Source organism: Myotis davidii, unplaced genomic scaffold (assembly GCF_000327345.1).
Source record: "Myotis davidii unplaced genomic scaffold, ASM32734v1 scaffold223, whole genome shotgun sequence".
Lineage (NCBI taxonomy): Eukaryota > Metazoa > Chordata > Mammalia > Chiroptera > Vespertilionidae > Myotis > Myotis davidii.
Window position 1 is genome coordinate 1,699,836 of NW_006294609.1, and position 12,848 is coordinate 1,712,683.

The window sequence follows — 12,848 nt, forward strand, 5'->3', positions numbered from 1 at the left end:
AATCAGGCCACCGCAGCACAGCTTCCCAGGGAGCCAGCTTTTCAAAGCTTCTGGAGTGGTTTCCCAAACTGTGTTCCACGGGACACCACGTTGGCTCATTGGAGCCTCCAGGAAGAGGGAGCCTGGGGCCCAGCTCCTCTGTGGAGTGCCAGGTGAAGCCAGAGGATCCTTTACGGAGGCTTTTCTCAGGGCCTCGTATGTTCTAGTGTGCACTGCGAACCTACCAAATACAGGGCCCCTTGTGAAACACTGATCTGCTCCTTGTACAAATGTCCCACTGACAACCTGGAGCTCCTGCTGCCACATGGCCAGGGGGGTACCCAGAGCTCTGAGGACTGTGGCTGCCTACAGGGTGGAGTGGGGGTACAGGGACAGCAGGCAGGCAAGCAGCCTACTGCTTGCATCCAGCCACTATGGCTTATGGGCTATTTTCTACACCTGGCATGTGAATGGCTCACCATGGCACCCCTGCCCCCCTTCCTCCCCAGTCAGTTACTGGCTGCCTCTGAGACAATCAGGGCTTGTTTGAGAACTGGAATCAGAACAGGCCAGAGACTGTCAGGTGCCTGAGGCATCACACAGGTCTGCTCAGAGCTACTGAGCCTGGCATGTGGGGTCCCCCTCACAGAGGCCTGGTCCAGAGAGCACCTCTCCCAGCCTCATCTCCCGGGCTCCCTCCTACACTGCCTCTCCCCACAGGCATCAGGGACACCTCCTGCCATGCACAGAGCTGCCATTTCCACAGAGGTATCCTCCCCGAGGCACCGAGGGGCATGGGACGAGCAGGCACTTAGGTGTCTGCAGAGTGAAGGGAGAGGCAAGGGGACAGGGATGGGAGGGGGGATGAGGAGGGGTGGGGAGGACACAGCAACCCTGACACCAGCAAAAGGTCCCCAGCTGCTTGCTCTGGAGAAGACAAAATCCATTTTAATGATTTCTGTGGCCCAAAGGACAACCGCCTGGAGCTGGGTGAGGAACAACAGGGCCATCATACAAAGTAGGCGGCCAGGGCTGACATCTTAAAAAACCGGTGCATGGGGTGGCAGGAGGCCGCGTGCCGCAGCTCCACGAGCTCCTGGAAGACGGGGTCGCAGAAGACACAGCCCGTGTGCTGCGTCTCATCGCCCAGGAGTGGGGACTTGGCCTTGTTGAAGTCCACGTCGAGCAGGGCAGCCTCACAGGAGCTGCAGGTCTCGGGGGACACCCGCACGCGGTGGGCGTTCTCGAAGCAGTGTGCCACCACGTTGCACTTGTTGCAGGCCACCTTCCACTTGGGGCCCGAGGTGGGGTCCAGCACCAGCACCCCACTCTCGCACTCCACGCACTGGCCGATGCCCAGCATGCTCAGGGAGTGCTGGCAGGTGGGGTGCGTGCACTCATTGCAGCCCATGCCTGGTGGGGAGAGGGCAGCCTGTGAGGCACACCTGATGGTCACCGGCGCTGCCCACCCCACCCCCGGCCCTCTCAGTGCTCCACAGCCCGCGTCCCACGTCCCACCAAGTGCTCCTCTCGGCTTTGCTCCCTGGCCGGGCCGGAGCGCTCCTGTGCTCTGCTTATCGGGACTCCACCCCGTGAGGGCCCCTCCCCCGGGCTCACATCATTCCCAGCAGGCCTTCCTGGTGGCCGCCAGCCAGTCCCTGCCCTTCACTTTGCTTCCGCAGCCTGTTATAGGCAGCTCTGTGCGGCCCTCATTCTAGTGGCCACGTGGGGCCACCGGCTGCCCTGGAAGCTGCTGGACAGCAGGGATGAGCCTGTGTCTGCCCCATAGGCCAGGCCTGAGTCAGGAGGGGTAAACTAAGACCCTGCGGGCCCCCCGAGCCCCGGGGATGTGGGCGGACACCTCACTCTCGCTGTGTCTCGTTCCTGTCTGTGGTTTGGGGTGATGACACCGCGGGGCCTGTGCGAGGTGGTAAGGAGACAGCACAGCTGAGGGTGAGCACTGACTCCCAGGCCCTCCTCAGACTCCCGGCTCGGTCTCAGCCCCACCTGGATACATGCTCTCCTTTCTCCAGGAATAAGCATGAGGGTGGAGGACTCTGATGGTGCTGACCGAGGGCACCCCCACCTGCTGCATCCTCCCACTCAGCCAGCCCAGGAGAGGGTGCAAACACCCACTGCCAGGTCCTGAGTGAGCTTACCACAGTCACCGGCACAATTATGACCAGAGTGGCAGGCGGTCTGGCTGACGCCTGAGCACCGCCCAGGCACACCGGGGTCTCCTATCTTAGCACCAGTAGCATGGGACGGCCCAGGGTAGGGCTACCCACAAAGACCAGTGTGATGTCAGGCAGGGGCTGGTGCTGAACAGAGACCACAGAAACCCGGGGGGACGAGGGCAGCCCAGCTGGAGGGAGCCGAAGCCCAGGGAGAGGTGCTCTCACCTTTCTTCATGTCCCGGAAGGGCGGGTGGTTGTAGCAATAGGGGCACAGGGGGTAGCTCTTGCCCCGAGAGCCCGATGACCACAGGACCAGCTCAAAGTCGTCCAGCGGGCACCGGAGCTCCTTGTAGAGCTTGATGGTGCCATTCTGGGGGAGGGTGTAGGTCTCGTCGCAGTGGGAGCAGTGCAGGCGACTCGGCTTGGCCTGCAGCAATGCCAGGGGAGAGGCACAGGGGGCTGGGCCAGCCGACTCTCCAGCCCACCCTCACTCTCCCCGTAATAGAGAATCATAAATGTAGCATGTAACATATAACACAGCAAGTCTTATGCAATACATAATGTGCAACACATAAAATAGAATAGATAATACACAACACGAATACATATGCACACACATGTACATACTATGTAACATGTAACATAATATGTACATCACACTCAATACACATACGGAATAAGTCATGTGTAATACATAATACATGACATATAATACATACTATGTAATATGTTGCTAGACAAGGACCCAGGCCATGAGTCTCGGGACACTTACTCTACGCATGAAGAAAGGCAGTTCTAAAATCCCAGCACGTATGTTAATGCCCACAATAGCCAGGATGTGTGGACAGGAAACACAGACATGTGTTTAAGCGGCCTAACAGCTGATGTGCTCCTGGGGTCCTAGGGACCGGGGTGTTTGCTGGCAGGCTGCTTTAGGCCTCTCAGCCACCCTGGGGTGGCAACTGGAACAAATACATTGTATGACTGAGGATGAGGCGGGGCCTTCAGAGGTGACAAGACTTGCCCGTGTCCGTGCACAGGGCACTGCAGGCCAGCAGGAGTGGGCACTGCCCTCAGCCACCACCTACCTGGATGTACTTCATGAACCGGTGGCACTTCCCGCAGCGTGAGAGGGGTTTGCCTGTGGCTGCCAGAGGCGAAAAGGACACCTCCATCAGCTCGTCCATGCCTGAAAGGAAGCAGAGGAGGGTCACCTCCCCGCAGGTGCCACCGGGCGGGCTGCAGGGAGGCACCACGAGGCAGAGGACCTGTGCGTGAGCACGCCCCTCCCATGTCAGTGACGGGACGGCAGAGCTGCAGCCCCGTTTGTCACCCGAGGATGTCTGTTTCCAGTGCTTTTCAGAGAGAATGGAAGGGAGGGCAGGAAGGGGAGAGAGGTACATCGAGGTGAGAGAGACTATCAACCGGAACACACCCCGACTGGAGGTGGGGAATGAACCTGCAACTGAGGTATGTGCCCTTGACCAGGAATCGAACCCGCGACCCTTTGGTGCACAGGCAGACACTCTAACCACTGAGCACACCAGGCAGGGCTGCGTGTGGTATTAATACACTGGCCTTTAACTCTGACAAGGGCCCAGTGATGACTCTTCATCACCCCATCCTCCAACAGAGGCCTGGAGCCCAGATCTGGGGGCTGGTCTCACATGGCGGCACTTGGCACCCGAGTGGCGGAGGCCTGACCCAGGGGTAGAGAAGGGCAGCCCTTACCTGCGATGGAGTCCACGAAGTAGTGGAACTTCCTCTTGAAGATGTCCAGCGTGTGGCCCAGGACCTGGCGGAAGTCGGCCTTGCCCTGGGCAATGAGGTTCAGCTGCTTCTCCACGGCGCTGCGGATGGTGGGGAGCACCAGCTCCGCATCTGGGGGAGGGGGCGCTGTGAGCACCCGCACCTGAGGCTCGGTCCCTGTGGCAGTTCCGGCAGGTGGCTGACCCCCACCCCCAAGACCTTTCCTGATCTCCCCCCACAAAACCCTGTGTGGAGCCACCAGGGGCCCATCTCTGGAACTGCATCACAGAGGTGCTCCGGGCAGCCCCTGGGCCACATCCATGTCCTTCGGGCCCCGATGTGGGGAAGAGCCCTTTCCCCCCCTTTTGGGTCCTTTGCACTTGTCCGTTCATCACCCACAATGCCGAGCCCCTGCGGGGCAGGTCCTGGGGTGGCAGCGCAGCCCCTTGCTGTGGGAGGGGGGCTCACCGCAGGGTTTTGCAGAGGAGGCTCTGGGCTGACAAGGGTGGAGCTGCAGCCCAGGGAGCACCAGGCCGCACTCACCGATCTTGTAGTAGCCGTGCACCAGGACAATGCCAAGGTTGGTGGGCTTGAGCCGCCGCCCACTCTCCACGACCACATAGTTGCGCTGGCAGATGTTGTTGATGTGCACGGGGATGCTGGCATCTGTCCCTGTAACACAAGCAAGGCCCTAGTGTCCCTCGGCCTGTGACACGCCCCATCGGACTGTGGGCTCCCCGGCACTCCCACCTGTCACGGGCCCTGGTTCTCAGCCAGCACTGTGCCAGGCACCGCACCACTTGCCATTCACGCATGGAAGGGGCACCGGGCAGCTCTGGAAGCATTGCTTCCTGGGCTGGGAACCCTCAGGCCTGGGTCCCGGGCGGGCGCACCCACCGATGCCATGCTTCTCCATGAGCGTGATGAGCTCGGCCTCCGTCAGGTAGTCAGGGGGGTTCGTCTGCTTCTCCAGCAGCTTCACCTCGCCCACGGGGAAGGTGTCGCCCCTCTGGCAGGTGGGCAGGCTCTCCTCCAGGGGCACGCTCTGCCAGGGCATGATCTCCGTAAAGCCTGGAGGGACAGGGCGCTGCCTCAGACCCGGGCCCTCCATCCCAGGCCCGACGGAGGACGCTGCATCGACCTGTGGAGGTGAGGAGCACGGCTGGGCCTGCAGGTTACCTGGTGAGATGACGGTCTTCACCGTGCAGGTGAAGTGCTCGGGCCCGATCCGGAAGGAAATGGTGTTCTGGAGGTACTTGCAGTCATAGCTCACCGTGGCGATGAAGTGCCTAGTGATGTACTCATAGAGCCGCCACGCCTCGCTCCCTGCATAAGCACAGACGCTGGTCACCAGCCAGGACTCTGGCTCTAGGGCCCCTGGCTCCTGCTCAGGCAGCAGAGGCGCAGGAAGCTGAGGGATGAGGTACACACAGCAAGGAAAGGAAAGAGTCTCTTGCTCCTGGTGGTTCCTTCACAGCCGTGGCTCCCATCTCCCGCCCCGCCTCCAGGCACGCGGCCTGTCCCCGTCTCGTGATATGCCACCATCACATCACACAAGCAGCTTCTGCCTCCACCCGTATGGCTCCCCCTCCCTCTGCCCTCTCCTGGCACGTGGCCACCAGCACTGCATGGGCCCGATGACGGAGCCTGTCGCGCTGTCTCAGGGTCATCCTGTTCTGTCCACAGCCACCCACCCGCTCACCTCCCCTGCCACCTCCTGCCTGGCCCTCTCTGTTCTAGGGTCTCCCCCAACAGTGTCTGCACCCTGCACGGGACACACTGCTGTCACCACTCGCTCCTGTCCTGTCCCAAGGGGAGGGAGCACACTTTCAGGTGACCTCCTGTGCCACAGCCAGGGGCAGGCGGGGCAGGAGGGAGGCCCCACATTCCCACTGGGGCCCGACACCATGCAAAAGTACCAGAAGCCCTTCCCTCCCCAGAAGCTTGAAGTGTGTGTGTGTGTGTGTGTGTGCACGCGCGTGTGTGCATGAGTGTGAGTGTGAGTGTGAGGACGGTGGGGGAGGGCATCACCTGATACCTAATTCGGCCTCTGTGGCAGACCTCATGGGGGTGATGGGGGGATGGTCACCAGCATCGTGACCTTTCCGTGGCCGGTTGATCCCTTCTGCTAGCAACTGCTTCACCTGAGGGAGAGAAGACAAAGCGAGCGTGAGTTGGCATGGCTGCCCTCCCACCTGCAGGGAGCTGCTGCCAGGCCTGGATTGGCCAGTCCTGAGCTGGTCTCAAGGCCTTGGCAACAGGGTGTACGGGGTCGGGGTGGGGGGAGTGCAGGGCCTGGCTCTGCTCACCGTGTCGGCCCAGTAGGGGTGGTTGGCCTGCTGCCGTAAAGCGCCCTTCAGGTCGAAGTTCTCGGGGTAGTGGGTGGTCTCGGTGCGCGGGTAGCTGATGTAGCCTTGGGTGTAGAGCCGCTCAGCGGTCTGCATGGCATGCTGTGGCCCCATGCCTGCGAGACAGGAGGCTCAGCTGGCCCGGAACGCCAGGGTCGGCCAGGTGCCTGCCCATGGGCCTGGGCACTCAGGCTCCCCCAAAAGCTAACAGGGCGACGGGAGGGCTCGTCTTCCTGCTCCTCCCTGACCAGCAGAGGCAGGCACTTGTCTACTGGTCACTCGATGTCACTGTTGGCCCCCGAGGGCCCTGAAAATGCCCGAGAGCAAACTGCTCACAGTTCCCGAGGCCACCGACGCGTCACCAATGCCTGAGGCCACCGACTTTCCAGCCCAGCCCCCTCTTGCTGCTACGGAAACAAGGCTCAGACAGACGCACACACCTGTCCCAGGCCGGAGAGCTGGGTCCTGACCTCTCCCTGCAGCAGGGACGCTGATGTCAGCATGTCCCTCTCGGGTAGTGACAGTCACTACCACTGCTACTGTTAGGATGAGCTATTTCAATCACTTAATCCTTACAACAACCCAGATGGGTGCTAACTATGGTCACCCTCTTTTCTCATGAGGAAACGGAGGCTCTGGGACAAGGAAGGATGTGATGAGCTGGGATTTGGGCCGGAGTTTGCACCAGGAGCTTGAACTCCATGGTTTAATGCCTCTGAGGGGCAGGAGGGCCTGCTTTGTGGGTGGCCCTCTGATGGCTTCCACGTGTTCAATCCCAGCAGGGGTTCCTCAGACACTTGGTAAAATGACATGGTCTGTGTTTTCCCCACATAAATTCAGAGAAGCTGCTGAGTACTAACCAACAATCCTGTGAAATGGAATCCTCAGATTCCCTCTAAGCCTCGGGTAACACTGAATGGAAAGAGGGCGCCGGCACAGGTGAGCATGTGGAGGGGGTGGTGCTGGCACAGGTGAGCACATGGGGGGGGGGGTGCATACTGACACAGGTGAACATAGAAGGGGAAATGCTGGCAGAGGTAGGAACGATGGCACTGTCCTACGCCCCCAGGTACTACCCTGGGGTTGAACGGGGCAGCTGCATGCCTGCTCCAAGAAGTCTTTGGGGCTTCAGAGAAATCCCCTCATACCCAGAGAAGAGCTAGCCACACGAAGCATCTCCACGGTGTTCAGGGCCAGGGGCCTCTGCTTGGCCTTCTCCTTTTTGCTTGTGGCTTCCACCTAGAAAACAGAACGGATTCGGTGACGTGGGGGTCGGGGGAGGAGAAAGACAACAAAACAGAATCAGGATGGACGGGCAAAGGGCCTGGTTTCATACATTTGGTCTCAAGTTCACTCCTTATAGTGCACTTAAGACTTGAAAATTTATTCAGGCCCAACAAGGAAAGAAGAGCCCTGGCCAGTTTGGCTCAATGGATAGAGCATCGGCCTGCAGACTGAAGGGTCCCAGGTTCGATTCCGGTCAAGGGCATGTGCCTTGGTTGCGGGCATGTCCCCAGTGGGGGGTGTGCAGAAGGCAGCTGACCGATGATTCTCTCTCATCGATGTTTCTAACGCTCTGTCCCTCTCCCTTCCTCTCTGTAAAAAAAATCAATAGAATATATTTTTAAAAAAAGAAGGAAAAAAGAGATGATAATTTTCTAAAGAATTTTCTAGGGAGAGAGAAAAACGGGAGGAATGGGGAAGAGGCAAGAGAAGGGGCTGCAAATTCAAAATCAGACGGGAGCCAGCATCAGCACGGTCCTGGGGGTGGCAGTGGGAGCGGGAGGCCCGGGTCCAGGTTGTCTTGGGGCAGCTGCTTACCCCTCAGTGAGCCTGAGTGCTCCATCAGGGCCTACTCGTATTGCTATATCTTCTGATTTGCCAAGAAAAGCTGGAAATCAGGCTTTTAATATAAAAACCTCATAATTTTTAAATGTTGGTAACTTTTGTAAACACCATGCAGTTTAAATAAAATTCTGGTGAATTTCAACCTCTAAACTGAACAGTTGTCAGAAGTGATGATTCTGCCGAAGCCGGTTTGGCTCAGTGGATGGAGCGTCGGCCTGCGGACTGAAGGGGCCCGGGTTCGATTCCGGTAGGGGGCATGTACCTGGGTTGCGGGCACATCCCCAGTGGGGAGTGTGCAGAAGGCAGCTGATCGATGTTTCTCTCTCATCGATGTTTCTAGCTCTCTGTCTCTCTCCCTTCCTCTCTGTAAAAAATCAATAAAATATATTTAAAAAAAAAAAAGAAGTGATGGCTCTGCTTTGCCTATGGCAGAAACAACCCCGACAGCTCATCCCTGAATTCCATGTTGACCTGGCCAGGGCAGGGCCCTCTGGTTCCAGACAGACAAGGTGGGGTGATCGCTGAGGCTAGATTGTGCATGTGCAGCCGTGAAAGCTGGACCACTAGGCTGAGAGCCTACGACAGCAGCAATGGTGCCTGTAGGAACGTGATCAAGGATAAAGGCACGGAGCAGCTTTAGAAGTTCTGGGAGCCGGAGTCAACTGCATGGGCGGTAAGGGCACCCAGGGACGGCTCGGAAGGACAAGAGGAGGCCCTCGGTGGCTCTGGAGGCTGTCACAGCTGCATGGCACTTGCTGCAATGCCTTGGGCCTGCCCCCACCTCCCTGAAGCCAGCCCGTTTCCACGTGGCATCACCCCTTCCTAACGGCTGAGCAGCAAGTCCTTCTAGTCATGAAACCCTGAGAGAGAAACAGCCCACAAAGGCCATGGAACCGGACACTGGGAATCTCAAACCCGTCTGTGCTGGACCTTAGGCAGGTTCATGGCCATGCACACAGAGCTCTGGAGTTGTCAGCTTTAGACGTCACAGAAAAGGGACGTCTGTGTGAAATTAAGTCCTGTCAAAAGGAGATGATGCCACAGGGTCACGTGGAAAGGGAAGTGCAGAAGGGACTGGCGGGTCACGGGAGTGGGGCAGTGCACAGTACGGAGCAGATAGGCAGCACGCTGCCGTTACTGCCGTGGGCAGAACGATTCTAGTGGGAGTGTACGCGTAACTGCTCTTTCCAAACGATGTCTGTTTCAGAAAGGGGGAGAAAGACGTGACCTAGGTCACAAGCTATTTCTTCAGCCAGAGGTGTCCCGCTCCTACCCCGACCCAGGCAAAGGTGGCAGCTGTGAGTGGAGCAGGCCCACCTGGGCTTCCTTCTCCAGCTTGGTCATGTTTAAAAACATCTGCGCGATCTCCCGGTCAAACACTCGCACTCGGTCCCAGTCCAAGAGGAGAGATCTGTCTTTATCAACGTTAACCTGCAGGAAGGACAGGACACAGGGAAGTATCCAGGTGAATCTGCTGCCAGAGAAGAGTCCTGGGGCAGATGAAGCTGGTCCTTGCCTGGCTCTACAGTCCCACAGCCATGCCCTGGCCCGCACTGCTCAGCTGGCTGGGCTCATCGCAGGCACCGAGAGGTTGCCAGTTCAATTCCAGTCAGGGCTGGATCCCTGGTAGGGGGCGTGCAAGAGGCCGTGGATTGATGGTTTGCCCTCGCATTGATGTTTCTCTCTTTCTCCCCGTTTCCCTCCCTCTCTCTAAAAGTCAATAAAAAAAATAAAGTCTCACAGCCGTACCTATGCAGATACGCAGCCCTCCCCAGTGAAAGCTGCTCTGACCGCTGGCCTCCCTGAAATCAGGCAGACGGTCTCACGAGGAGAGCACAAAGCCGAGGCTGGTGTGTCCTTAAGGAGTGTCCGAGCCTCCACCTCTCACACCCTCCCTGCCCATGTCCTCATGCCTGGCCAGCACCAGGTGTGGCCTCCCCCTGGGGCTCCTGCTCCATGTCAACAGGAGCAGCTCTGCATTATGTTCTAAATCTTACAAGAAGCAACCAGCAGGGTGTGGCTCAGCAGTTGAGCATCAACCCAGGAACCAAGAGGTCACCAGTTTGATTCCCGGTCAGAGCATATGCCTGGGTTGCAAGCTCAATCCCCAGAGTAGAGCATGTAGGAGGCCGCCAATCAATGATACTCTCTCATCATGGACATTTCTATCTCTCCCTTCCTCTCCCTTCCTCTATGAAATCAATTTAAAAAAAATTTAAATCTTACAAGAAGCTTCAATGGAGTTTTATTTGGAGAAGGGGTTCCAAAACCTTAAAAGTCTGAAAGTCAATCCTTGGATATGACTGTGGCAGCTGATGGCCCCAAGGGATGACCTCGCCCCACACCACCAAAGCTGAGTCCATTCCAATCACTGAAATTCAGTGCATCCAGGCCGAGCCTTACCCTGCCTCTCCATGGACGCTGAGGCCCCTTCCCTCGGCACCCGCAGACCCCTCTCTGGCCTCCCTCCCTTGTACTGCTATCCACAGGGTAAAAGGGCAGTGCCCTCGACCTCAGGGGCCTGTGGGACTTTGATGATGACAGTGAGGATGAAGGGGACTCTCAGAATCCACACCCAAACCTGCAAAGACCCAGCGGGAACAGAGAGTGAAAGAGAACCTTGGCCTGCAGCACCCAGTAGGTCTCTGGTTTGAAGGACTGGATTTTGTCATGCCTCTCCACGCAGAATCCCAGGGTAGGGGTCTGACATGGCCCGAAGGAGATGAGAGAGCTGTCCAAATCGCCATATTTCCCCTGGAAGTACTTAGTTTGAAACCTACAAGGAGGGGTGGGGAGAGAAAGGTATTTCAGTCATGCGTTTGCTCAGAAACCATCATAACCTGTGGGAGTCTGGGATGGGTTAGTTGGTGGTGCAGGGAGGGGGCCGAGGTGGCTGGCTGCTCCCGGCTCAGGAGACAGGGTCAGAGGACATGCTCAGAGGGGGCCAGGAGGTGTGTGTGCACACGTAACAGAGAAGGCGGGAAAGAAGAGCAGACATTCTGACCATGCCAGGCCAGGAAGCCCTTCTATCACATTCCACCCCCTTCCCCCTCTGCCCAAGACACTGCTTTTCACGCGGTGGTCTATTTAGACAGTTGTCTTTAGGGTTTTTGAAATGTTGACCATTGGGGTGGCTGATGAGGCCCAGGAACCAAGGATGGGGACCAGCAAGGGTGAGGCTCTGGCCAACAGGAGGGCAGCCGGCACCTGGTGAAGGCACAGCCAATGCGCAGGTCTAGCTCCTGCCGGGCATCCACGGAGAGTGCCTCATTGTGGTCAGGCTCGCCCAGGCGGGCCATGGCACTGCAGATGTCTGTGTCCGTGATGGAGCTGAACCTGGCCCGGAACACTGTCTTCTCACCACCACGGCCCGGATTCATGACGGGTAGCACGGCATCCAAGACCTGGGGGAGGAGGCTGGCTGTGACCCCGGCCAACTCCCCAGGTCTCCACCTCCTGCTCTACCCGCCACCTGTGGGCCCAACTCCTCTCCAGGACTGAGCCTCCCAGCCATGCGTGCGATCCCCTCTTCACTCTAGCCAGACCCTCCTCTGTCTCTCTTCCCTTCCAGAAGCCTCCGTCTCTCCATACTCCTGCCACATGGCTTCCTTCCTTTTGTCCACAAATTTATTCAAACACCCCCTTCTTATTACCATCCTGCAAGCTGCCGCCCTCTCTCTTATCTCCTGCTTCCATCCTCACCAAACCAAGAGATGCTATTGCCAAGGACACAGGGAACGAGAGTTGCCAAATCACCCCACGTGACCATTTCCCCTCCTTCTAGAGGAGGGAGTGCGAGGAGGGGAGGGTGGGACTTCGAAGAGACTGGATGAAGAGGAAAAGGCAACGGGCAGGAGTGGGGAGGCCCTGATGACCCCCTCTGTGGGGGACGTGGGGGGCTCGGGGGTCAGGCACAGCAGGGGTCCTGGAGTCGAGACTCACTAAGAAGGCCGTGCAGTGGGAGGGGAGTCATGCTGGAGCCTGGCATGCAGCTTCTTTACAGGGAAGAGGTGGCTTCGACTCTGAAGGGAGAAAGCCCCATGAGCTGCCACCATTCTTTACCCCCAGCCGCAAAGATCCCCCGGGAGGAGCAAGCCAGCAGGGGAGGAGCAGGAGCGGGTATCGGAAGGGATGCCCCTTCTGTGCTAGAATGCGGGGAGTCCCGAGTGCCCCTGTTGTGCTGGAAGCACTTCCTGAGCCCTGAGGCATGCCAGGCCCTGGGTGCAGAGACAGAAGGGCAACCTATAGAGTCACAGCCTGAGGGGCACAAGGTGACCCTATAGGTACACCCAGTGCGAGGGCACCATGGCCAGGGCAGAGCATTCTGCCTGAGGCGGGCGATGAGAAGAACGGGGCATGGGAAAGGAAGAGGATCGCCAGGTGGCAACCAGCACTGAACTAAGGTCCCCGAAAGGTGCCGAGGGGCCCAACATGCTGAAACCAACTCTCTCCTTGAGACAGCCCCATTCTGAAACTCAGATCCACCTAGGAAAGCTGCCCTTTTCCTGCTGCTCACACAATGTGTGTCTAGATAATTTTCAACATAAAGGAGCACAACAGGCATTTTTAAGCCACTGTAGCTATTCTGGGCTCAGGAATGGATTGGGGCAGATGGCAGAAGGCCAAAAGTGAGGCCACAGTGGGGTCACCCTCACCTCGAAGCAGATGTTCTCCCCTTCCTTGTCGCAGTCCAGCCATAGCACGATGTAGTCGCAGCCTTTGCCCTCCACCTGCCACAAAGCACAGG

General features: G+C 58.2%; 1 protein-coding gene across 1 annotated transcript in view; it reads right to left on the reverse strand.

Moving 5' to 3' along the window:
- Positions 1–988: 988 nt before the first annotated feature.
- The window catches only part of TOP3B (topoisomerase (DNA) III beta), an 18,324-nt gene continuing 6,464 nt past the window's right edge, over positions 989–12,848 (reverse strand). Inside the window, exons 5-18 of the mRNA XM_006768964.2 lie at positions 12,757–12,831; positions 11,309–11,505; positions 10,721–10,877; positions 9,419–9,532; positions 7,402–7,492; positions 6,215–6,369; positions 5,944–6,049; positions 5,085–5,231; positions 4,803–4,976; positions 4,449–4,577; positions 3,888–4,037; positions 3,245–3,345; positions 2,382–2,583; positions 989–1,392 (exon numbers count right to left, since the gene is read on the reverse strand). Coding sequence (XP_006769027.1) covers positions 989–1,392; positions 2,382–2,583; positions 3,245–3,345; positions 3,888–4,037; positions 4,449–4,577; positions 4,803–4,976; positions 5,085–5,231; positions 5,944–6,049; positions 6,215–6,369; positions 7,402–7,492; positions 9,419–9,532; positions 10,721–10,877; positions 11,309–11,505; positions 12,757–12,831 — 2,202 coding nt within the window. The remainder of the gene's footprint in view (positions 1,393–2,381; positions 2,584–3,244; positions 3,346–3,887; positions 4,038–4,448; positions 4,578–4,802; positions 4,977–5,084; positions 5,232–5,943; positions 6,050–6,214; positions 6,370–7,401; positions 7,493–9,418; positions 9,533–10,720; positions 10,878–11,308; positions 11,506–12,756; positions 12,832–12,848) is intronic.